Source organism: Podarcis melisellensis (assembly GCF_964234715.1).
Source record: "Podarcis melisellensis genome assembly, chromosome: 13".
Taxonomy (NCBI): Eukaryota; Metazoa; Chordata; class Lepidosauria; order Squamata; family Lacertidae; genus Podarcis; species Podarcis melisellensis.
Genome location: NC_138545.1, coordinates 44,291,431 through 44,318,473, shown reverse-complemented (window position 1 = coordinate 44,318,473; position 27,043 = coordinate 44,291,431). Strand labels below are relative to the sequence as shown.

Here is a 27,043-nt window from a genome sequence, read left to right as displayed (position 1 = left end):
ATGTATTGATGATCCAATTGAATTTACATAGCATCAAAGAGCTTCATCATTACATATGTGACTATAGAATCAAAGAATAGTAGAGTTGGAAGGGATCATGAAGGCCATAACGCAGTGGTAGAGCACACTGCATGCCGAAGGTCACACATTTTATTCCTGGTATCTCCAATGAAAAGGACTGCAGGTAAGAGACTTGGGAAAGACCACAGGCAGCTAGTTTAGACTGAAACCGCTCTGAATAGGTTGGAGGAGGTTGGAGTACCAGCTTGTACCCATTTTTCACCCCAGAACAAATATATTTCGATATAGTGTTTACCACGTTTAGTCAAATTTGATTGATTGATTGATTGATTAGTTGGTTGGTTGGTTGGTTGGTTTTTTTTACAGCCACCCATCAATAACTATTTCCTGAGCAGCTTACAACAAAACCATATTAAAATACAACATATAACAATTAAATGCAACAGTAACCAGTAATGGACAGAAAAAAACCATAGCCCCCTCTAAAAAAAAACAACCTTAAACACAAACAACATAAAACAATTTGTAGCTTGGATTTTAAAAACACAATTGAAAAGCCTGGGTGAATGAAAATGTCTTAATCTTGGTGCATAAAAGACTAGGAGGCTGAAAAGCAGGGTAAAAATGTAACAAAAAAATAGCTAGACTGCAGGGTGAAGTATGGTCAGAAGCGGCAGAGTACAGGAAGTTGAAACAAATCTCAGAAACCCTTGGAATTAGTGTGTCCCAGGATACTTTGCACCGCTTTAGAGGACTCTGGACACATTTGAACTTTTCACAGGGCAGTGGCTTCAGCCACAACTTGGGTGTACTTCCTTCCAGCATATCTTGTGTGTCTCCCCTGTTCCCGCTTGTTGTTTAGTCGTGTCCGACTCTTCCCATGGACCAGAGCACGCCAGGCACTCCTGTCTTCCACTGCCTCCCGCAGCTTGGTCAAACTCATGTTCGTAGCTTGTGGGAACACTGTCCAACCACCTCGTCCTCTATCCAGCCACTGGGGAATGGGGGCTGAGATTTGCCACCAGGATTCAACTGCCAGCCCTAGAATAAACAGTACTGGACTGGCTAGACCCAGTAGTCTTAAGACAATTGATGTTCAGAATAATAAAAAAGACAGAACATTGGGGGGGGGTACATGCTTATTTATTTGCAGATCTAAATTCAGCAAAGTGGATAATGTGCAGAATAATGTGGTTCCAGTTCTTGTTTTTTTCATATGGGCCTTGCATGCAGAGGGCCCCAGTTCCCTGTCATTTCCAGTTAAAAGGTTTCAGATAGCAGAGCTAAGAAACATCTCTTCCTCTCACTCTGGGAGAGAGCCCTTCCAGTCAGAGTAGACAATCCCTGGCTGGCTAGAATATTGCTCTGACATTATCAGGCAGCTTCAAATTATACTGCAAGTGATACTGAATTAGCTATTCCAGGTGGCTGTCTTTCTAAAGAGGAAGAGGTCCCCTCTTCTCATCTCATCTCTTTCATGAGATGCTTTGAACTGTTCTGTAAATGTGCTGTTAAAGTTACTGCTGTTATTACTGTGTAGTTAATACAATTAACTCTGTGATGGCTATAGATGACTTTTTCTCATCAAGCTCCTGTCATATTAGTTTGTTTACATAATCTGCTTTTCTAGACAAGGGAATGGGAATCCAATGAGCAAGGAGCTTATATGAAATCACTGGAATTGTTTACCTTTAAGCATGGTTGATCTTTTACTTTCAAACAGCTGACTCCCCTGCCATATCTCAAAAACAATATTTAACTCCCCAGCGTCTCAAAAGCAGTGTGCCCTGCAGCTTCAGAGCTGCTGTTTTGGGCAAAGCATGTCTAAGGCTGCAATCCTATGCACACTAAACAGTGACTAAGCTGAAATGAATACAAAACAACCCCCACCTTCTGAGTTAACGTGCATAGGATTGTGCTGTAAAACACACTTTTGACTATTTGGCAAGTGAAAAAAGATTTTGAGAAGTTCGTTTGCAAAACCATTAAGATAAACAGAAGCAGGGAAGCAGCTGGGCCATGAGATAGCAGGTGGGAAAATAAACATTGCAGAGAGCCCAAATAAAATATTATTTCTGTTCATTGAAGCTAACAGGAGCTTTCCCTTCTTGCAAACAGCAGGTGGGTCAGCCAGGTCTGGGACTGCAAAAGGGGTCAGAAGGCTAAACCTCCTCTAGCCTGATGTTGGGGTCCCAATCAGGACTAGAGTCCTGCATGGGCTATTTGTGAAAGCAAAACCCTGCACTAACAGGCAAACCACATGGTTAATGTAACATGTAGTTTGCCCCTTAGATGCCAGGGATAGACTATTGTTTTACTTGTTCAGCTTATTATGGATAACTTGCAGTTTGTGCAGTTTGAGGATGGTATTTTGAGCTTCCCTGGGTGGACCTGTGCTCAGAAAGGCAGTATATAAATAATTTTACATTGAAGGATGGCGGCTAACTATGTGTACCCTTTACCTCATTCTTTCTGGTTAATTAACCAGAACTAGCTCCCATACATAGGGTGGAATTCAGTGTCGCACTATTACAAATGTCTTGCCTGTGCAAACATTTTAGCTTGACAGAACAGTCTCACCCTCCTCACATTCTCTGTTCTGGGTTTTCTGCTGATACCCTCCTTGAACCATGGGGGAAGGGGAGAGGGGGAAAGCCCCACTGAGCAAGTGAAAGTCCTTGTGCATGGCTTCAGCTGAGGAGGCTCCTTAGGTGAATCCCACTCTTATGCATTGGAGGTAGCCAATCTTCTGCTCAGTTGGTGCCTCTGCATCTCATCTCTGGGTGTTTCTAGATGAAACTAATTGTTTTAGACCTTTTATGATCTGAGTTCTAACTTTGGGGATAGAAAATGGCTTCCAGAGAATCCCAGCAGCAGCACCCCAGCACAATCCTAGTGGATTACTTGCACTGAGAGATGGACTGAGAACATGCCAACATGTTGATTCTTGTACACCTCTCAGCAGCTTTTGATACCATCAACCACAGTATCTTTCTAGGTCACCTTGTCAGGGTGGGAATTGCTTTATATTGTTTTATGTACACATTGCACATACTGGACACACCTCTCACCACTGAAATTGGGCTTGAAACAACATTTTGTCAAGCCTAATGCCTGGGGGGAGCAGGAAGAATGAGTGTGCATATGCAGTGGTTGTTATGTTTCTGTGCATGTGTGTATGGTGCCTACAATTTCTCTGGTTTGCAAATACGCTCATGGGCCCCAAACAATTGGTGACCCATTTGTGGAAGGATGTTCCCAGAAGGTTGTGCTGGGAAACTACTGTCCTTTTCTGTGGTTGTCTCAATCTTGTACCTCATACTGATTCACATCAACATGAAATTTTGGCAGATGTCATCCAGAGGTTAAAGTATTTTTCGCCCTATAGGACGCACTTTTTCCCCTCCAAAAATGAAGGGGAAATGTGTGTGCGTCCTATGGGGCGAATGCAGGCTTTCGCTGAAGCCTGGAGAGCCCCACCGCTAGCCCAACAAGCTCGGGGGACAGCGGGGAGGCGCAGCGCGCCATCCCGCTGTCTCCCGACGTCGTTTGGAGGCTGCCAGCGGGGAGAAGCCTGCTTTTCCCCGCCGCCAGCCCCGCAAGCTGGGGGGACAGCGGAGAGGCGCAGCGCGCCATCCCGCTGTCTCCCAACATCATTTGGAGGCTGGCAGCGGGGAGAAGCCTGCTTCTCCCCGCCGCAAGCTTGGGGGACAGCGGGGAGGTGCAGCGTGCCCAGGCTTAGCTTCAGCCGTGGGAGTCCGGCGCTAGGCTCCCACGGCTTGCGGAGAGATGCATGTTCTGGGGGCTGGGGAAGCTCGGGCTTCCCCTGCCCCAGCCCCGCGCCTGGGGAAAAATATTTTTTCCCCTTTATCCTCCCCCCCAAATTAGGTGCGTCCTATGGGCCGGTGTGTCCTATAGGGCAAAAAATATGGCAGTATGAATAGTTACAAGCATATTTTCCTCATCATTGTAGGGAAGTTCTGAAAATTCTGGACTAGCGTTTGGAAGCAGTTCTGGTGTGGGTGAGGGCAAACAAACTTATTTCAGAAAAGCAGAGATATAGTGTTGATGGTAGACTTCACTGGTCTGGTTGGAAGTATCTGGTTTGTTTTCTGTCTCAAATTAAAGTATTAGAAATGACATTGAAAGCTCTAAAAAGGACCGTATTCATCCATTTGAATCTTAAGATAGGTATCAGAGGTCCTGCCATTTTTCCTTACTGATAGCTGGAAAACGAGGACAGGACTGTTGTAGTGACACTATAGCTGAGCACTTTCCAGGAAAGTCTGATAGCCTTTCTCTTTTTTCCATTTTTAGATGGCAATTATGAATGCTTTTCTTCATTTTTTTGCTGCTTTTTTAATATATAATTTTTATTGAATGATTTTTTGCTGCTTTTTAATGCTGCTGCATGCCTTTAACTTACATAATTTTTATATTGCATTGCTTTTCTATTAATGATACCACTTCAAAAAATAATTTTGAAAAACATTGTGTAAATAATTGAAATAAATTGTATTCCAACTTTGTTTTCTAAGTGGCAATGAGAGGTCAGGAAAAGTCAATATATGGGTTTTAAGTAATAGTTGGGGTTTTTTCCAGATGCTTTAAGTATGATTATAGAATAGAGAGATTCTTTTCTTATTGTTATCAGGCTTCTAAACTATCTCAAAATAATGTTCAGTCAAACATGTTGGCAAAAGATTCCTGCATTCCAGGGGGTTGGACTTCCCTTCTAACTCTATAATTCTATGATTCTGTGTTGCAGAAAATGCTGAAGAAAGCATTTGTGCTCATGTCATGCAAACCAGGCACCCATGAACCTTATAGCCTTACAGTTTGTAATATTCATTTTTATTTTTTTAAAAAAATCTGTCCCACCCTTCTAATGCATACATATTGTTTAGGGTGGTTTATACAGATTATTCTCTGTTTTGGACAGGGTTGCAGTCCCCCTGAAGTATTTGGTTGGTAGTCTGAGGGTGCTCCTTGATCTTTTTTTGTCACTTGATCACTGGGGGTATAAGTAGCCTCCATACAGACTTCTGCATTTTCACTTGCCACATTCATGATGCCCAATGTGCTGCTACTGCTCTCTGGTGAGCATGGTAGGCAACCAACCTCCCACTCATGTTTGAGTTTGCAGAGGCAGGTGGGGATCATACTACCAGATCCCCGGTTTGTGGCAGTTTCTGCCTCCCTCTCTAGCTGCAAGGTTAGGAGGAAGGGTGGGGGTTGCTTGGGTGATTATAGAAGAGACTCCTGCTGCATCTTCTCTCCAAACAGCCAAGCCAGTGAGGGACAATGGTACTTCCTTAGCTGTTTGGAGGAGAGACATCCAACTGTTCTGGAGGGAAGCATCCAGCCAGCATACCTTACTGCTCTAAGTGGCCAATCTGCCCTGCAGCTGGAAGGCTGGGCACAGGCTTCATGGTCAGGCAAAGAGTGTAGTTCCTGCTCCTAGGGGCCTTTACATGTTAGCTGTGCAGAGGGGAAAGGCACAGCATGGGGAGAAAAGAAGAGTGGAAAGTTATTTCAAAGGGGATTGTTGAGAGTGGGGCAGCAAAGGAGAAAGGCTAGGGGAAGCTGAGGAGCTGGGGAGAGATGTCATGAAGAAGAGAAAGAAATGATGGAGGGAAAGTGGATGGGCGAGAGAGCAGAAAGAAGAGTGGTCTCTCCTAGACTGAAAAGACCTGCGACAGACACTGCTATTCGTTTAGCAACAGCTGATGGACTTTGTTTATTTATTTATTCCTCAAATCTACTGTTGCCAGGTAACCAGGAGTGATTTGTGTTGAGTCACTGTGGAGTGTGTTAATTGTTCATTAATTGTTAACAGTTTTTATTCTTATGAGATAAAGAAAGACTGTTATAATTCATTAGACACTTAGAGTGATTGCCAATCTGCCCCTCCTTATCTTCATTACAGAACCCTGAGGCATTAGAAGAGGAACCTGGTGACCACAATTTTTGACTTGGGCAAAAAGTGTAGGCCATTGCCTCCATTGAACAGAGTTCCTCTTACCAGCTTAGGCTTGCAGTTGGAATACCAGCTTATCTAGACAGCAGGAGCATGTCCTCAGTTATTCATGATCCAGTAACCACCAGATTTGGACTACATAATGCATTATACATGGGACTTCCATTGCTGATGGTAGCTTGCTGGGACAGGGTGTTATGGATGTTCACATTATATTGGTGCTCCATCCACTGCACAGGCTCCTGGTCTATTTCCATATTCAATCCAAGGTGCCAGTTTGAGCTTTAAAACCCTTCACAATTTGAGATCAGGGTACTTTAAGCATCTCTTCTCTTCATATGCATCTGTCCAGACTGTTAGGAGCTTCATCTGCCTTCTGTTTCCAGCTGTCCTCATTAATTAAAGCGTAGTGTGTGGCTTCTGGTGAACATGTCGTTTCTGTTGTGGGGCCCTGATGATAGAACGGTCTTTCTAGCGAAGCTCACCTGGTGCCCAGGGATCTTCACTTCACGCAAGTGGCTGATGGTCAAAATGCAAAATGCGCCTGGTGTCTGGGGAATTTCAAACACTGTTTTGAGCTATGATTCTACACTGTGGAAAGAGCATTCAAGTTTTAGATGTAAAAAGTGGGAGGAAACAACTATAAAACCCGTAAAGCACAGCTGAGGAATACCAAAGCCTTGTAATAAATAATTAGCTCAGTTTTGGTAAGCTATGGTATGGAATTCTTAAGCACAAACAAGTAACAAATACGTTTCAACATCTAAAGATTTCTTCCTCTCAGCACTGAGCAATTGAAGCCACTTAGAACTAAAATGGGACGACATACCATCAGCTCCTGAAGAGACCATCAATGGCCAGAGATAACTACAGTGGTACCTCAGGTTAAGAACTTAATTCGTTCTGGAGGTCTGTTCTTAACCTGAAGCTGTTCTTAACCTGAGGTACCACTTTAGCTAATGGGGCCTTCTGCTGCTGCTGCGCCGCTGCCACACGATTTCTGTTCTCATCCTGAAGTGAAGTTCTTAACCTGAGGTACTATTTCTGGGTTAGCAGAGTCTGCAACATGAAGCATCTGTAACCTGAAGATTCTGTAACCCGAGGTACCACTGTATCGGACACACTTTTCCTCACTTGACCTGGGAATGCTTAAGAAAGACCTGTGTGCCCTGAGGGAATGTGGAAGCTAAGGAAGCGCAGGCCAGGGAGCTTGTGCCACCAGTTCCCGAACAGACCATTAGTTGGCCTGAGAGGACTCTGTTGCTCTATATTTTATAAAATTTATTTATCTTAGTATTTTAAGACCAAACTGCGGAAGGCAGTGGAAGGCAGGAGTGCCTGGCAGGCTCTGGTTCATGGGGTCATGAAGTGTCGGACACGACTAAATTGTATTTAAATTGCAGATAATGAGTCTATCATAGAAAACACATCAAAGATTCTTTGGCACTTAAATACAGGCAAACCTCTTCTGACATGAGCTTTCATTTGCAAGCCCCTACTTCAGGGACGCGGGTGGCGCTGTGGGTTAAACCACAGAGCCTAAGACTTGCTGATCAGAAGGTCAGCGGTTCGAATCCCTGTGATGGGGTGAGCTCCCGTTGTTCAGTCCCTGCTCGGGCCAACCTAGCAGTTCGAAAGCATGTCAAAATGCAAGTAGATAAATAGGTACTGCTCTGGCGGGAAGGTAAATGGTGTTTCCATGCGCTGCTCTGGTTCGCCAGAAGCGGCTTAGTTATGCTGGCCACATGACCTGGAAGCTGTACACCGGCTCCCTTGGCCAATAAAGCGAGATGAGCACCGCAACTCCAGAGTCGTCCACGACTGGACCTAACGGTTGGGGTCCCTTTACCTATGCAGTTTTTTATGGTTCTGACACTGAGATTAATCTTTTGTTGTCATCAGCTGCTGAAGTATATGGGTAGGGAAGTTAAGTTGCTTCCTTAAAACTGAGATAATGGGTTGGTTGTGTTTTCCCTGGGACAGGATTTTGGAAGACGTGGCTGCATCATGCCTGTTAAAATAGTACATAAATAATATCGAACTCAGTAAAACTACTACTCATTTCCTTTTTATTCTCTATGTGAATAACTCTTAATCTATTTGTTAAAGTAGTGATATCCATAAAGCTGCTTCTGGCTTAATTTTGTTCTTCTTTCCTTAAGAGCCAAATGAGAAATGGCATTACACCATCTTCACTTAGGTGTGGCACAGGGGTGCCATCTCACCCTCAGGATTGTTGGTGCCCGCTACCGCAAGGTGGACATGTGACATCACATGTGTATGCATGTACATAATAAATTAAAACAATTCTTTAAAAAGATAGTTAAAAAGACTCTTCTTAAAAACCTAAAAACTCCCTTAAAAGAATCAAGCCTTCAAAAAAGTTATATGATCTAAGAAAGTTTTTAAAAAGAATTAAAAAATTATAATGTAGCACCTTAGAGACCAACTGAGTAGTTTTAGGTATAAGCTTTCATGTGCCTGACCCCCACATTTATATTATTGTGGGTGCCCGAGCACCCACGGCACCCTGCAGTTAACTCCTATGGTGGGAGAGGTAAGAAATGCCAGGAGCTCTAGAAGGAATTGTGAGACTGAAGTCCCTAATGTAAGGTGTGAGTTGGAAGGGCACCAGATCCATAGCCTGGAGACTGGGTATTGCTGTTTTGGTGGGAAGCTCCACTCCCCCATTTCTCCAGCAGATAGGAGAGCACCACCCTTCTACCAGCAAGGTGAGCACAGCCAGAGATTCTTTGCACACAGATTTCCTTCCAACAACAGGAACAGGCTGAGTTGTCCCAGTTCCTAGAGTTACCCAGATGTGGCTCATCTTTGTTTAATGCAGTTCCCTGTTGCAGTGTATTTCTCATCCATGCTGAAGAAAACTTGCCACAACTATATGCTTGTATTTTACAGATTACTGCTTTGACAAGAAATAAAATAAAATAAAATATATGCAGTAGAAAAGCATCTAAAAGATATAAACACAATTTCTGTAGCAGTTATATAAAAAATACCCAATATCAAATGAGTGAACTGCGTTGGTCATTATATTACTATCATGCCCACCTTTCAAGATACATGAGCGTAGGAGGAAAGGAAGCTTAATAATAATAATAATAATTATTATTATTTATACTCCGCCCATTTGGCTGGGTTTCCCCAACCACTCTGGGCAGCTTCCAACAAAATATTAAAAATACAGTGGTACCTCGGGTTAAGTACTTAATTCGTTCCGGAGGTCCGTTCTTAACCTGAAACTGTTCTTAACCTGAAGCACCACTTTAGCTAATGGGGCCTCCCGCTGCTGCCGCACCCTGCCCTACGATTTCTGTTCTCATCCTGAAGCAAAGTTATTAACCTGAGGTACTATTTTTGGGTTAGTGGAGTCTGTAACCCGAAGCGTATGTAACCCGAGGTGCCACTGTACATTAAAACATCAGTCATTAAAAGCTTTCCTAAACAGGGCTGCTTTCAGGTGTCTTCTAAATGTCAGATAGTTGTATATTTCACATCTGATGGGAGGGCGTTCCACAGGGTGGGCGCCACCACCGAAAAGGTCCTCTGCCTTCAGAGGGAGTGACTATACCGTAGATACTATAAGATCAGAGGAAGCCAAAGGAACTCAGGAATTCAGCATACGTGACTGTAGCAAAGCAGTTGGTTGATAGCTTTTATGATAGCTTAGCTAATTGTGATCCTGGACAAACAGAAAGGCAATTAGACACCAGCTCCATGACACACCAGATACGTTTCATATTAGATAACTTTTCAGACTCCTTGGATTTTTCATTTCCTGTGGAGGCATTTGCTTCCAAGAGCATAATTGTTAAGGGCTATGGAGAATTTCTGTCATTTGGAGTTTAGATGTGGCATTCTCAAATCCACTGTTTGTACATGCCGTTTGACCTTAGTTTTCCCTTGAGTAATACTTGTCACAAATGAATCATTGACTCACACAACCTGTGCTGAATTTGATTTGATCAGCCTTGTATGTAAGAACTCCTTGCAAGCAAGTGCATGGAATTAATTCTGTGCAGGCAAGTGAGCAGGCTGCCATAGGAAGGAGAGATTTCTCAGTCCCTTCTCTGCTAGCCCACCAGGTAGAAAGCTCTTTTAATTTTTGCTAGTCTTCTAAGAGCTCTTAAAAAAACAGACTAGTAACTTTTCCAGCTTGATATATAAGACTCAATTAGACATGCCACTGTACTAATCTCCATTCTATTATGTGCTGTACCAATAATACCTAGAGAAGTCAGGGAGCAAGGAAGACTTTGACCAGCCAGAGGGAGGAGCTGGACAGTGATGGCGCTGGAGGCAGAAGGGAAGGGCACAATCCTGTCACAGAGAGCTAGGTGCCACCTTCATTGGGGCATCAGATACACCCACCCAGATGAGTATGGATGGGTGTGCCTTGCAGAGCCATAGGGAAAGAGAATCTCGTGAACTCGCTCATCTTTAAAAACTTGGCAAGAGGTGTGTGCCAACTATTGGGACATCTTTGTAGCTTTTGTTCAGTTATGACTTCTGGACCTTGTGATGGCTGCTGAGGTTGTACTGCTATGAGCCTGAATGAAGATCTCTTCCTTATTCTCTAGTAATAGCTGCTCTCATGGCTTTGGACGGGAGCACGGCAGTGGAGAACCTCAGGCCTGGAGACCACATATGGTCCTCCAGACCTCTCTATGTGTCCCTTGGGACTCTCATGAGGTGACAACAGACTCTGGGGCCATACCTGTCACCAGCCCTGCTTTGCATTCTTTTTGAGCACTTCATGCTTGCCTCAATGGAGAGTAGAGTGGATTGTGAGTGTGTGAACAAACTAGGCTAATACACAAAGGTAAAATTTTACATTTACTCCTCCCTATTTTGTCTCTGGCCCCACCTACCAGTTAGCATTTATCCCCTGATTGGCTGCCTGGAAGGGACTGTGGTGTTGAGCTGAAAAAGATTCTTTACCCCAGCTGTAGCAAAATCCCAAAAATCCTAGAGAGACACCAGCAAAACAAATAAGGACTGCCAACCTATTAAATGTTTTTTTGTGTTACTCATATCATATGCCTTTTAAATAATAGATTTTTGATTAATTGATAGTGAAATACATTTATGGGAGTCTTTCTGAAGTATGTGTAAGTGATTTTGCAATTTAATACGCAAACTGCCTTCTCCTAAATTTGTTCAGAGGTCCCACCTTATCCAATGAAACTCACCGACTGGGAGTTTCATTAGCGTAAGCAGTTGCTGAGCCTAGGATTTCAGATTGAAACTGCAGTGTGGAAGGAAAGAAGGACCTTTTTCTGCCTCCCCACATCCAGCTATTCTCTGAAGACTATAGAAGAGACCCTCTTAATAATATTTTGGAGTGGGTTCATAGGGGAAAGACTAGACCCATGTGGAAAATGAGCATAATATTTTAGCTGCAGTTCATTCATTTTCAGCTTTGTATTCTTGTTACGAAAAAGTGCTCCTAGACATTCTGTTGTTGCATCCATAACCTAGGTTAAAGGTGCCATATAGCTCCTTGCTTTCATATCTCTGTTTCTAACACTGCATCAAAGTAGCATTGACAAATAAAGAAGCATGAGCTAAAACTGCTTCCCAGCAATAAGTCTATCGAACAAACTGATTTAAGTTTTGTATCTTATCTTCTTTATTGATCTCCATTTGATGTTTGACTTGACATTAATGTGATTTTCAGAATTTTAAATCTTTACAGTGGTACCTCGGGTTAAGAACTTAATTTGTTCCAGAGGTCCGTTCTTAACATGAGGTACCACTTTAGCGGTGCTGCGTGATTTCTGTTCTCATCCTGAAGTGAAGTTCTTAACCTGAGGTACTATTTCTGGGTTAGCGGAGTCTGTAACCTGAAGCATCTGTAACCCGAGGTACCACTGTACTCCTGTAGACACCTTCTAGACTTGAATGGTGGCATCAAAGATATTTGGGGAAGGTTTCCAAGGAGAATCTGTGGCCTAACTTTCTCTGTGGAAGTAATTTAGCATTGCATGTCTCACTCTCCAATGTTCTTACAAGTGTGTGTGTGTGTGTGTGTGTGTGTGTGTGTGTGAGTGTGAGACACTCTTGCTTGGGTAGGCCTAGATTTTTAAGGCTATGTGGTAGTGAATATCACATTTTGGATGGAACGCTTCAAGTGTGTAGCCTGTCCTGCTACTACTATCTAGTATTGTCTGCCTCCTTTGGTCTTTCATTTGTAATTAAATGTATAGTTCATATAGTTAATATAAGCTTCAAGCTAGCTGTTAATAGCTTTAATTCAATGCACATTCTAGTTTGAATACGCCATGCATTCTGGTATATATGTATTGACATGTTTATCTATTGTAACTAATCTGGTAATTTGATCAATGAGAATGACGTGTGGTTAATTGCATAAGATTTCCGTGTCCCCATTTATCCACAAAGGTTTATTTGCATGTTAGTTTCTGCTGCTGTAACTTTTTTTTTCTGAACAGCCGCACAATATAAGAAACACTTGTGTATTATGATTGTCTGGATAATAAATTCAGTGTCAAGGAATATTTCATAGAATAAGCAGCTGGTTTTCAACTACCGGTTTTATTTTGAATATTATCAACTACCGGTACTTCTTTCGATCATTTTATCTAAATGGTTTAGATCTCTCTTGTAAAATTAAATGATGGGCATTGTGATTTTGTCCAGATATTTGTGGAGGCAATCTTAAAGTAGATTTTGGGGGCCTTTGGTTCAGGGACTAATGACAAGAACCAAAGAGATTTTGCTCTTGGGTTGCTTTCTTCCCCTTGCAAGCAAAAGAAAACCAGCTGGCCTCCTAGCCTGATAGTGATGCTGCTGGAAGAGAAGCTGCGTCTGCCAGATCTATCTGCCTTGCTGATTTACTTGTGCTGTTTTGGTTCTCCTGCAGATGGAGGAAGCGAGGAACCATCAGACCGAAGGCAGGCAAGCATAGACTACTGTCAGAGCCATTCTGGGCAAGGTAAGTAAACCATGGATTTCCAGATATTACATATGCCTTGCAGAGGCCATTTGTGATATTATATTTTAATGTATTTCAGTCTGCAGCAATGCACAATCTTTTTAGAAACGCCAAACATTTAAGGATGAAGATAGACTCCTGTGAATAGTTTTATGCATGTACTTCCGTTAAATGTGATTTAGACAAAATAATGTTCTGTTTCTTTGAATTAGTAGTCTCCACTTCTCCTCTTGTAGTGGGCTTTGTTGAGTATACAGTGGTACCTTGGGTTAAGTACTTAATTCATTCCGGAGGTCCGTTCTTAACCTGAAACTGTTCTTAACCTGAAGCACCACTTTAGCTAATGGGGCCTCCTGTTGCTGCCGCGCCGCCAGAGCACGATTTCTGTTCTTATCCTGGAGCAAAGTTCTTAACCTGAAGTACTATTTCTGGGTTAGCGGAGTCTGTAACCTGAAGCATATGTAACTTGAAGCGTATGTAACCCAAGGTACCACTGTACTTTATTGGGAGTACAAATATGCATAGCTGTTGGATAATGGGGTTTGATAATGCGGCAGCAGCTTTCTTCAGTGGAAACATATTCTGAGCACTAACCTGCTTGCTCCACTAAATCAGATCTGTGCCAGCTGTTTGCATACTTCCTCTTTTGCTCCACCTGCAAAAAAAATCCACATTTATTGATTTTGAAGCATTTAAAATCCACTTGATAGTTTTAAGTTCTCTAAGCAGTAGACACTTTAATATTTCTAGGAAGTAATTACTCAAAATATGAAAGATGAACCTTCGTCTCATATCTTGAACAGAAATCTAATTAAATACCTGATAGAAAGTTATCTAATTTTCTGTCAGTAACTTATTAGCTACACAGATCGTGGAATGTCTGTATTACAAGTAAGTTAGCAGACTGTGACATTGGAGATTACTTCATTTTTATTGTAGGTCTTCACTGTTCCAATCCAGAATATGACCACTTGGTCATTCTTGTAGCCCTACTTTGGGAAGAAGGGCAGGATATAAATTTAATAAATACATTATAACAGTATTAGTGCTAATACCTCTCTAAGGCAAGATGAGCCAATGGGTTGTACCCAGCAATGTCAGTTTGATTTGTGCAGAAAATCTCATTGCACAATATGACCCTGTAGTGGAACAAGTTCAATGTTAATTCTCTTTAGTTTAGCAGTGCAGTGGTACCTCGGGTTACATATGCTTCAGGTTACATATGCTTCAGATTACAGACTCTGCTAACCCAGAAATATTACCTCGGGTTAAGAACTTTGCCTCAGGATAAGAACAGAAATCGTGCAGCAGCGATGCAGCTGCAGCAGGAGGCCCCATTAGCTAAAGTGGTGCTTCAGGTTAAGAACAGTTTCAGGTTAAGAACGGACCTCCAGAATGAATTAAGTTATTAACCCGAGGTACCACTGTGCGTTGGATAGATAGAGCCCATGCCTGTCTGTTTTTTGTTTGGTTTTTTTTACAATTGCTAATAAGTTCTCTAATCTAAACAGTTCTCTAAAACATATACAGGAGGCAATCTCCTCATCATTGTTTGCATGGCTAAATAAACAGAGTATGGCTTTCCTTGGAGGAGAAGTAAGAAACGGAGAATGAGAGAAGTGGATGAGCAATTGAATCTGCAACACTTAATAGGAAGGACTTGGGAATATGTTTTATTTATTTATATAGGGATTTATATCCAGCCTTTCTAATGCACGCAACTTACTAAGGGTGGCATTCTGTAGTTGAAACCATAACCTCATAATAAAATAACAATATACAAAACCAGGCAATGTGAGATAAGATAGGGACATAATAAATCAAAATAAACATAATTGAATAAAACATTATCTATACTGTAAGGCAAAACCTGCTGGGATAAAAATGAAGAGTCTTCCAGCTGTTGGAAGATGGCAAGAGAAGGGACCAGTTCAGCCTCATGGCACAAAGAGTTCTGCAGTTTCGGCATAGCTACTAAGGAGGTGCTTTCTCTAGTTTCTGTCAGTTGTGCTTCCACCATGAGTGAAACAAAGAAGAAGTCTGTCTGTCTGTTGGTTTGTTTAATTTGTATACCACCCTATACCTGCAGGTCTCATGGCGGTTCACAGGATAAAATCAAAATATAAAACCACAAAATAAAAACAAAAACAGAAACAACCCAATACCTCCCCCCAAACACATTTTAGGGAAGTTTTTAAGGTTTGATGTTTATTGTATTTTTAATATTGGAAGCTGCCCAGAGTGGCTGGGGAATCCCAGCCAGATGGGCATGGTATAAATTATTATTAATATTAATTACAGTGGTGCCTCGCAAGACGAAATTAATCCGTTCCGTGAGGCTCTTCGTATAGCGGTTTTTTCGTCTTGCGAAGCAAGCCCATTGACAGCTTAGCGGATTAGCGCTACAGCTGTCAAGCGACTTCCAGCGATCAGCTGTTAAGCGGCTTATCAGCGGAACAGCTGATAAGCGGCTTAGCGGCTTAAGAAAAGGGCGAAAAAAGCGAAAAAAACCCGCGGGGGATGCAAGATTTTTTTCGTCTTGCGAAGCAACCCCATAGGGGAATTCGTTTTGCGAAGCGCCTCCAAAACGGAAAACCCTTTCGTCTAGCGGGTTTTTCGTCTTGCGAGGCGTTCGTCTTGCGGGGCACCACTGTATTATTAAAAGGGCATTGGATGTCAGTCAACTAAAGGCCTGGTTATAGAGGAGCGTTTTTGCCTGGCGCCTAAAAGTGTATAATGAAGGTGCCAGGCAAACCTCCCTGGGGAGAGCATTCCACAGACGGGGAGCCACTGCAGAAAAGGCCCATTCTCATGTTGCCACCTTCCAGAACTCTTGAGGAGGGGGCACACGAAGAAGGGTCTTGGAAGATGATCTCAGGGTCCAGGTAGGTTCATATGGAAAGATCTGTGGAAGTGGACAGGATGAGATGGGAGGAATGGCCTCTAATGTATCCCTGTTTCAAGCTGTTTAGGTCTCTAAAGTAATCACCAACACTTTGCATTGTGCCAAGAAACAGATTGGCATTCAGTGCAGTTGCTGCAGGAGAGGCATGGCTGTCCATTTACATTCTTGTTGATTCATTCTGGACCAAGTGACGTGTCTGAATACTCTTCAAAGATAGGCTCATCTAGAGTGCATTGTGATAATCCAGTCTGTGTATGATTAATGCACGTGTTGGCATGGCCAGGTATGATCTCTGCAGGAATGGGTGCAGTTAGTGGCTCAGCCTAAGCCAGATATAAGCACTCCTGACTGCAGCTGCCACCTGAACACACAGGTGCTGAGTTAAATCCAGGAGCATCCCCAAACTGAACCTGGTTCTTAAGAGAAGTATTACCCCACACAAAGAACATTTAACCCCAGTTTCAGATTTTTGTCCCTCCTGACCCAGAGCACTGCTGCCTTGTCTGGATTACGTTTCAATCTATTAGCAATTTTGCCGATTAAGCTTTTTACTGGTTTCACAAGTTAACCTTATTCCCTGTCCCAGTGGGTTGCTATTTGAACCTTGACTGGGGGATCCAGTTGGTGCATTGACCAGAATTTGGCATGGTATGCCCTGGCCTTAATTGGATGAATTCAAATGCTCAGTATTTCTTACTAATTTGTATCTGTGCCCAGAAGGCATTCATTTGAGGGATTGGGCACTGTTTCAGTTCTTCTGATCAAGGCAATCCAGAGAATCGAGCTACTGTATGATGTGCTAGGCAGTGCTAAACCCACGTTGGCAATGTAATTTATAAAACTGGCTCCCCAGGCTGAGAACAGGGATGTCCTGAAGGAAAACTGGCTTCTTTTTTATCACAGACTCCACCTGAGAGCGCAAGGCTTTCACTATGGAAATTTATAGATTTTCCAGTTTTTGATAGTTTTAGGACATTTCCCCGCCCCACCCTTGTCAAGGACCACCTTTCCTCAGAGATAATATTTTGGGAGCTACATTAGGGTGAGTAGAGCCAGAGACAAAACTAGAATCATAGGACTGTAGAGTTGGAAGAAACCCCAAAGGACATCTACTTCCAGCAATGCAGGAATCTCAGCTAAAGCATCCATGACAGATGGCCATTCAACCTCTGCTTAAGAACTTCCAAGGAAGGAGAGTTCAAAACCTCCCGAGGGAGACTGTTCCACTGTCAACCAGTTCTTACTGTTAGAAAGTTCTTCCTGATGTTTAATTGGAACCTCCTTTCTTGTAACTTGAATCCATTGGTTCAAAGCCTACCCTCCAGAGCAGGAGAAAACAAGCTTGCTCCATCTTCATTGTCACAGGCATTGAGATATGATTTATGTGGAGATTGTTCAGTTTGGTTGTGTACTTTTGGATGTTTTATTATGATTATTTTTGTTAAGTTTATAATTATGTAATTTCCCCCCATGTTGTAAACCAGTACAGTGGTACCTCGGGTTAAGTACTTAATTCGTTCTGGATATCTGTTCTTAACCTGAAACTGTTCTTAACCTGAAGCACCACTTTAGCTAATGGGGCCTCCCGCTGCCGCCACGCCGCCAGAGCATGATTTCTGTTCTCATCCTGAAGCAAAGTTCTTAACCTGAAGCACTATTTCTGGGTTAGCGAAGACTGTAACCTGAAGCGTATGTAACCTGAAGCGTATGTAACCCGAGGTACCACCGTACAGTGGTACCTCTGGTTACGAACTTAATTCGTTCCGGAGGTCCGTTCTTAAGCTGAAACCATTCTTATCCTGAGGCGTGCTTTTGCTAATGGGGCCTCCCGCTGTGCACGCACTTCTGGCGCACAAATTTCCATTCACATCCTAGGGCAAAGTTCACAACCAGGAGCAACTGCTTCTGGGTTAGTGGAGCTTGTAACCTGAAGCGTTCGTAACCAGAAGCATTCACAACCAGAGGTACAAATGTAACGGAAAAGTGGCATACAAATTTAAGGCTTATGTATGTATTTTAAACAAGGAGGCAATACTTGGTTAATGATCTTTTATTTGTTATATTTCTCTCAGGTGGCAGCTCCACAGAGAACGACTGTGCTTTTGAACCAGAGTATGCTATCCCAACACTCCCAGTGCCTGAAGGTATGCAGCACATTCGGATTATGGAAGGCATGTCCCGCTCTCTCCCATCCTCCCCATTACTAACACATCAGTCTATCAGTGTTCGGCTCCAGCCCATGAAGAAATTAACTGGTAAGGAACTTACATGAGTTGAGTGAGTTTGAAATGTTGAATAAAGGTTGTTTCCACCATCCCACCGAAAACTTCCATGCAGTTTCCTTCCACAAAGCTCCACTGATAATCCCCCTTATCTGAAATGGTACAAGTTGAGCAAGTTTGGGCTGTATGCAGTATTCATGCTAGACGTTTTCTACAAACAAAACAAATCATATTAAGTACCTTGCAATATTTATAAAAAGCGGGATAAGGGAAAAGGGAATCGACCTTTTCTTTCTCTGTCCACAGAAGTCTCATGTTCTAGTGTGATCAAAAAAGAGAACAGGGATGCCGTTGAGCTCCCATTGAGTTTTCTGGGATAAGTAAATGGCCTATAATCTGGGACATACTTGAGGGTTCAGAAGTTGCTTCTCTCCCCAGGCCCTGGGACTTCCTGGTTCAGATATAGGGCATAGCCCCTTACAAGCCAGCTGTGTCCCTGGTTACAAGTCCTTTTCTTTCTCTCATATAAGCAAGCAGTTGTCATTCCTTTCTGTGATGGAACATAAGGAACTGCAGTTGCAGACAACATGGCTGTGGGGCGCAAAACTGTATGCCCTGGCCCTCTGAAATGGGTATGGCACTTCTCTGCACTCCTGGCTTGTATGGACAAAACAAAATAAGAGCCGAGTTTCTGAGGTGGAAATTTCCCACCCTTTATATAATTTCAGTAAAAGGTAAAGGTAAAGGGACCCCTGACCATTAGGTCCAGTCATTGCCGACTCTGGGGTTGTAGCGCTCATCTCGCTTTACTGGCCGAGGGAGCCGGCGTACAGCTTCCGGGTCATGTGGCCAGCATGACTAAGCCGCTTCTGGCAAACCAGAGCAGCGCATGGAAACGCCGTTTATCTTCCTGCCGGAGCGGTACCTATTTATCTACTTGCACTTTGATGTACTTTCGAACTGCAAGTTGGCAGGAGCAGGGACCGAGCAGCGGTAGCTCACCCCGTTGCGGGGATCTGAACCGCCAACCTTCTGATTGGGAAGCCCTAGGCTCTGTGGTTTAACCCACAGCGCCACCCATGTCCCAGATATACTCAGACTTCGCTCAAAACTCTTTATCTTCTGCTCAGGGCCTGAACCTGAGGTTATATTTGTAGGGAACAGAGGCAAAGGCCAGGTTTGGGAAAGCAGGCATGGTCTCATATTTTGCTTCGTCTAAAGCAGAGGTGTGGAACATGTGGCCCTCAAGATTTTACTGGACCCTTAGCTCTTTTCAGCCCCAATGAGCATAGCCAGTGGTCAGGGATGATGAGAGCTGTAGTCCAACAGCATCTAGGGGGCCGTAGCTCCCCACCTCTGATCTAAGATAATGGCGTCAGTGATGCTGGACAGGAAGTAAGGGCTAGAACTCTCAATTCCTTCCTCAGATCTACTACTCATACCTGACAGGGCTTGAATTAGTTGTTAATCAGGGCTGTCATGCAATAAAAGAAAACTTAATTGATTCATTGTTTGAGCTTTAGTTGATTAATCAATTTGCATAAATATGTATATTAATAATGCAGTACTTCTGTAAAAAGCTATCTTTTTAAAGATGATGCACTTAGCTTACAGCAGACACCACGAGAGATGCTTCTGCTGCCACATCAGCTACAATATTTGTTAGTAGTTAAATTGATTATTATTTTTTAACGAAAGACACTAAAGTGCAAACAATATAAAAACCACCACAATTCTCATATACTTTATCTTAAATAATGGCAAGTATTTCTTTCTTCACATTTTCATGTGGTTTGGCCTTTTTTTGCAACCGATCTGAGCCAATATTTCAACAATGACAATTGATTAGTTTTTAAATTCACTTGTATTTCTTTATTTCACATAATTTATATACCACTTGATAGTTCAAAAATAACAATCTCAAAGTGGTTTACAAAAAGAATAAAGCAATATAAAATACCTTCCCAACCATCTCTACATGTGAATAAGAAGCAGCAGTTTATTGTTCCCTTTGTTCTTCCCACCTGCATCCGGAATGGAAAGATGCCACAGTAACCATTAAATCTTTGACACCAGTTTGGCTACCCAACCTTTCATTTTTCTACTCTATCAGCCTATGCATTGTGTTGGCTGAGTCAAATAAAAATGCTTTACTTAATTGCATTTCTGGAAGAATATACATGGCCGTCTAACTGCCAGAGCAGATTATCTATTAGTGTGTTCTTCACTTGATGTGTTTTTGAAACACAAAGTTATCCCAAGGTAGCAAACAGGATCCTAAAAACTTGTTTAAAAACCCACCACTATTTAAAATGTTAAAAACTAGAAGAGTAGCACATATCATTTCAGACCAATGATTCAAACAAAACAGTTAAATGTTATCACACATTGAAGCATAAAGCAAGAATGATGTACAGTCATACCTTGGGTTACAGACGCTTCAGGTTGCGTTTTTTCAGGTTACGGACTGCTGAAACCTGGAAGTACTGGAACGGGTTACTTCCGGGTTTCGGCAGTCGCACATGCACAGAAGCGCTAAATCGCGCTTTGCGTATGTGCAGAAGCGCCGAATCGCAACCCGCATGTGCATAGACGCACTGCTGCAGGTTGCGAGCTCTGCGGGTTGCAAACGTGCATCCTGCACGGATCACGTTCGCAAACTGTATCCACTGTAATAGTGTTATTATTCCACTGTAATAGTGTTATTATTCCACTGTAATAGTGTTATTATTCCTGCTATTCAGCCAGTGATTTCATAGTTATTTACAAATGTCAGTGATAAGGCAGTCACTTTCTTTTGGCTTACATGATGTGACACAAAGGAAAAAGGGGTTGGGAGAGTGGAGGAGGGGAAAGCAGAGGTAGCTCCAAAAGTTGCTGGTTTTCAGCAGAGTGGATGGAGAGGCGATGCAGTCCCATCTCTCTCTCTCTCTCTCTCTCTCTCTCTCTCTCTCTCTCTGTCTCTCTGTCTCTCTGTCTCTGTCTCTGTCTCCTATACCCTTATGGAACAGCTATTGTACATGACAGCTGAGGGAGGAGCCTGATGGAGCTTGTTTTACAGCAGAGGCTGCCATTCAAAGAATAATTCAAATTCCAGCCCTTCATTTTTAAACAAAGGTGGATTGTAGTAAAAAGGTCTCTAAAACAATGAGGGAGACAAATTGAAATGGTATTCCACAGTGACAAGGCCACGACTGAAAAAGCCCTGTTTATTATACCTGCCAATATGGTGGACATATGAACATGGTCACTTGGTGATCTTAATGCCTGGGCATATTTAGGCTCAGGAAACTGTATAGAGTAGCTTCCTCCAGCCTAATGGCCTCCATATATTTTTGATAGCTCTCATCACTCCTGATGAGGCTAGTTTAGGGCATTAAAAAGGTCAAGAGCATTTAGTAGGCCCTGAAAACCCAACGTTCACAAGCGTCCATCAGCTGCATTCTGTACCAGAAGCTGCTGAACTGTCTTTAAAGGCAATTCTATGTAATGTACATCACCATAGTTTAATCGGGACATAACCAGGATATGAGTAATTGAGATAAAGTACACCATTTCCAAATAGGGCCTTGGACTGGTGTTCCACCCAAAGATGGTAAATGACACTTCAGATGCTGCCTGTGCCTCCCCAGATAGCACTGAGTCCAGGAGGACCTCCAATCTGCAAAACTGAATGGTTCAGAGAGAGTGGAATCCAATCCAGAACCTGTTACAGACCTCCATCTACGTAGGCTGACCTTTCCTCCCACAGTACCGCTGTCTTTTGAGAGTGGAGTTTCAGCTTGTTAGCCCTCATCTATTCCAAAAAGGGACACGGGTGGCGCTGTGGGTTAAACCACAGAGCCTAGGACTTGCCGATCAGAAAGTCAGCGGTTTGAATCCCTGCGATGGAGTGAGCTCCCGTTGCTTGGTCCCTGCTCCTGCTAACCTAGGAGTTCAAAAGCATGTCAAAGTGCAAGTAGATAAATTGGTACCACCCCAGCGGGAAGGTAAAACGGCGTTTCCGTGTGCTGCTCTGGTTTGCCAGAAGCGGCTTAGTCATTCTGGCCACATGACCCGGAAGCTGTACGCCGCCTCCCTCGGCCAATAAAGCGAGATGAGCGCCGCAACCCCAGAGTCGGTCATGACTGGACCTAATGGTAAGGGGTCCCTTTACCTATCCCAAAACTACCTCCAGGTATCTGTTAGTAGGTGGAAATGAGAAGTAGAATTTAATGTTATCAGCATTATTCCAAAACTCCAGATGACTTCCTTTCCCACCAGTGGCTTCATGTAAAAAGCCTGGGGACAAGATGGCGCTCTGAGGCACCCTAAGGTACCAAGAGGTAGAACAGAAGTCCTCTTGTGCCAACATCTGGATTCATCTTGCAAGGAAGAAGCAGATCCACCACAGCATTCTGCTTCCCAGATTCACTCCAGCTAGATGAGCTAGAAATAGACCATGGTTGAGGCACCCAGGGAGAACCATCAGGACTGCACTGCTCCCATTATCCACCAGTTCACCCAATGCTGCTGCTTTTGGAATGTTGGAGTGTGGAATTGACACAACAGGATATATTTGACAACATTCTTCTTAATTCAGATTTCTCAGGTGTCCTACACTGCATGAGTATCTCTGCAGTTTCAGGAAGTGTACTCAGGCTGGTAATTTTTTTAATGATCTTTTTGTAGTTGTAGAAATAAATTAATATTTATAGAAAAAAAGATACTACTAAGAAGAAGAAGAGAAGAAATGGGAAAACACTCCCCCCCTTAATCTGACTATAATTGAAATATAATTGAAATGTTGTACCTTTTGTGCTTCTCTGGATTCAGTAATCCTATCTAGCACATTGTAGCTTTTACTTAATTAAAATAAATGGAATTAGTTTATTTTATTTAGTAAATTATAAAGTACTTAAGCCTCATATTGACACTTTCCATTGGAGGTTTTTCCATCATGGTAAGACCATGTCAGACTAGAATTGGTGTAGAATTGCAAATCTTTTGGCTATCAAACAATAAACAAAGGTGTAAATTCATGCAGCCATTTCAATCCAATTTAGCTATTGTGATAGAAATGTTATGATTCATCCTCTCATAAAATGTTGTTGTTGTTTTTGGAATTAATTTTTTAATCCTGGTGTGGCCTGAAATTAATCAAAATGTGAATTTATAATCCCTACGTGTCCTACTTGTCAGATTTGTAACATAACCTTTCTGACACCCCCTCTGTCTGAAAAATAGTTTTGTCACTTGTGGCAACAATTGTCTATGATAGAAACTTTACTGGTCAATTTATAACCTAATTGGAGAGCTAATCTGGAGTTGTTAGATCACAGGAACCTGGGTCACATCTCTTTCACTGTGGGACCTTGAGCCAGTTACTAGTCCTGCCTTTCCTACCATAAGTGACTATTTTGTGAATCAAATGGGATAACTTATTACAGGCACCCCTGAGTTCCTTAGAGGAAGGTAAGGATACAAATTTGATAATACGAATAAAATATATTTGGTCACCGAATTAACTGTGCCCCTATGGAGAAGTTGTGAATCCAGGTTGCTGTGTTTGACAGAAAAATAAGGCAGGTCTACATGGTGCTTAGATTTTTAATGTTTCCATTTCTGTATTTTGTAACATATCTGTCACGGCCACCCAGGACGGGTCCCAGCTCACAAGAGACCTCACTCCGTTGCAGTTTATTTACAGGAAAAGTTTATTGAAGATTTCTGCTTCTCGTACAGTTCAGCATCGTGGCCGTACGTCTGTCACGTTAGACCGCTGAAGTCCCCTCTGACTCCTCCCCTCTTCCACACCAACTTAATAGCCTGGCTCTAGACCACCTCTTCCTCTCCTTTCTTTTCCGCAGGGTCTTCCTGCCCCCCTGGGTTCCCTCTCTCCGTGACTCGCCTGAGGCTGAATCCTCTGCCGCCTCTTCCCCCCTCCTTCTGGCTTTAGGGCCGGGCTCCTCCCCTGAGCTCTCTCCACTTCCGCGCGCCTCTACGTTTGAACTTGGCGCGCGTACGTCGCTGCTGACCTTTCTTTCGACCGCTACACCACCCCTTGTTCTGCTCTCCACCCTTTCCGGCTGAACACCTTGCTCCAACCCCCTTTCTCTGTTCTCTCCTAATCCTGCTCCCTCCGAGAGGCTGACGACTCCACCCCCTTTACTCCGTTCCGGCTGAGACGCCTCTTGCTGCGTCTGTCTTCCACTGGGCTCCTCTCCGCTTCTCCCTTCTCCTCCCTTTTGCTTGATTAAGGTAACCCCCTTTTGAGAATCCTCTGACTCGCTGCTCAGACTCGTGGATTCCCTCAGAATTCCGTCATCTTCTTCCTCATCCTTCTGCCCCTCCTCCCACTCGCTCTCCGTCTCCTCTGTCATCTCCTCCTCTCTCCCAGAAACCCTGACATCCATCCCCCCCTCGAAGCCCCCCCTTCCCCCCTCCCGCTCGCCGGGTGCAGGTTGAGGAAAACGTGGTTCTTCCGGGGTCGGTTCAGGATACAAGTTGTCCACTTCAACGTTCTCCTCTGTCATCTCCGTATATGTGTGTTCGAACTCGGGTTCCCCACCCACAGACATCACAGTCTCTTCCTCCATCACTGCTTCTCCTGGCGCTGCCTGCCAAGGACCTACCATCCATCTCTGACTCCATGCCTCCCTTGGCTGATCCACCCACCAACAAGGGCCTGTCTCCTCCCCCCCCAGTCTCGGATCCCTGGTCGGGCTTGTTTCGGGCGTATGGCCCTCGGGTGAGGAGAAACCCTCGAACGTGCTGTCTGACAAAGTGGGTGTGAAAAGCCAATCATCAAAATACTCCTCGGGCATGGGCTTGTGCGGAAAAAGTGCATGGAACTCCTCCTTCAACAGGGGTTCGTCCAACGCGTAACCCGGCACCCAGCTATTGGCAGAGGCCGGAGTGCCTTCCCTGGCTAGAAAATATTCAACTCCCTCCTCCCCCCATCTCGAGTCCAGTATCTCTGTGACCTCGTTAAGAGGTTCTGGTCTTGGCGATTCCCCCCCCTCAGGCGCCCTCCTACGTGGCTCTGGGAGTGCTCCTGACTCTTGAAACCTGTGTGGGGTTTTGTAGGGAGTGAGCACCGACCTATGAAAGACCGGGTGCACCCTGGAACCCTCCGGAAGGGCTAGACGAAAAGCCACCGGATTGATCTTAGCCTCAACTTGATATGGCCCTAGCTGCCTGTGTCCTAACTTCTTCTTGGCCAATGACCTGGCCGGCATCGCGTGGGCTGCTAACCACACCCAGTCCCCAATCTGGATGTCCTCTCCCGCCCTCCTGTGCTTATCGGCCTGCACCTTATACGCCTGTTTTGCCAGCTCCAAATGTCTCCGCAGCTCCTCGTGCACCTCTTGCAACTCCGCTGCAAACTGGTCGGCATCTTGAGGCCCCCCCCCTCCTGGTGCCGCAAATCTCGGGAAGGTTCTGGGATGACGGCCATTGTTCGCGAAGAAAGGCGTCACCCCGGTGGATGCGTGTTTCGTGTTGTTGTAGGCGAATTCAGCCATCGGCAGATAGTCCACCCACGCCGCAGGTCGCTGGTTGGCGTAGCACCGCAGGTACTGCTGCATGATCGCGTTGACCCTCTCCGCTTGACCGTTGGTTTGTGGATGTCTCGCCGATGTCAGGTTGATTTTGACGTGCAAGATGCCCAGAAGCTTTCGCCAGAAAGTGGAAACAAACTGGCGCCCCCTGTCGGACAAGACGGACTGCGGAAGTCCATGCACTCTGAAGACGTGATCGATGAAGAGCTTTGCGGTCTGTTCTGCCGTCGCCACCTTGGCACAAGGGATGAAATGCGCCATCTTGGTGAACAAGTCCACCACCACTAACACCGCCGTCTTACCTCTGGAGCTGGGCAGGTCCGTAACAAAGTCCAACGCTACCCTCTCCCACGGTTGCTGCGGTGTCTCCAGCGGTTCTAGCAATCCCGCCTGCTTCTGGTGCACTGGTTTGGACCTCTGGCAGATATCACACCTGGCGACGTAGTCCGCCACCTCTCCTCTCATCTGGGGCCACCAAAAGTCTCTAGCCACCAACTCCATCGTCTTCTCTTTGCCGAAATGGCCTGCACTAGGGGCGTCATGCAATTGTTGCAGAACCTTGGCTCGAAGATCGTCGGTGGGCACGTAAAGGGCACCCTTACGAGTCAAAAGTCCATCTTGCAATTGGAACTCATCGTTGTCTCGCGACCCTCCGCGTAGCTCCTCCATCTTGGACTGTGCAAACTGATCCCTTTGCAACGCGCGTCGCACCGCGTCCAGGTCGACTGCGATGGTAGCGCACGTCCACGCCTGCGGTGCGAAAATGTGCTTTGCTGCGATTGGAGCCGCTTCCTCCAAGTATTGCGGCTTTCGGGACAGCGCGTCTGCAATAACATTGGAGTCTCCTGGGATGTATTCTATTTTGAAGTCGAAATCCGCAAAGAACTCCGCCCAGCGCATGTGTCGCTGGGTCTGTAACTTAGCCGTCCGCCAATACTCTAAGTTCTTGTGATCCGTGCGGACTTGCACCGTGTGCTTGGCTCCTATTAAGAAGTGTCGCCACGCTTTGAAAGCTGCATGAATGGCCAACAACTCCCTGTCCCATATGGTATAATTGCGCTCCGTCTTGCTGAGCTTCCGGGAGTAGAACGCACCCGGTCTCCAGTTGCCTTGTGAATCCTCTTGCAAAAGAACGGCCCCAACCGCTCTGTCTGACGCATCGGTCTCTACCCGCATGGGTCTGCCGGGATTCACGTGGAGCAGCTGCTCTTCGGAGGCGAAAAGACCTTTAAGCGTCCGGAAGGACCGCTCCGCTTGTTCGGTCCAGACGAACTTCTTCTTCTTGGAACTGAGGGTGTCAGTGATAGCCGCCGTCGCGTTCGCAAAACCTTTAATAAACTTGCGGTAAAAATTGGCAAAGCCGATGAACCTCTGGACCTCTTTCCGATTTCGAGGGCT

At 44.4% G+C, this 27,043-nt stretch overlaps 1 protein-coding gene across 1 annotated transcript in view; it reads left to right on the top strand.

Annotated features, from left to right (window-relative positions):
- Positions 1–27,043, top strand: part of TANC2 (tetratricopeptide repeat, ankyrin repeat and coiled-coil containing 2) — a 197,735-nt gene that overhangs the window by 62,068 nt on the left and 108,624 nt on the right. Inside the window, exons 4-5 of the mRNA XM_081883745.1 lie at positions 12,906–12,977; positions 17,955–18,137. Coding sequence (XP_081739871.1) covers positions 12,906–12,977; positions 17,955–18,137 — 255 coding nt within the window. The remainder of the gene's footprint in view (positions 1–12,905; positions 12,978–17,954; positions 18,138–27,043) is intronic.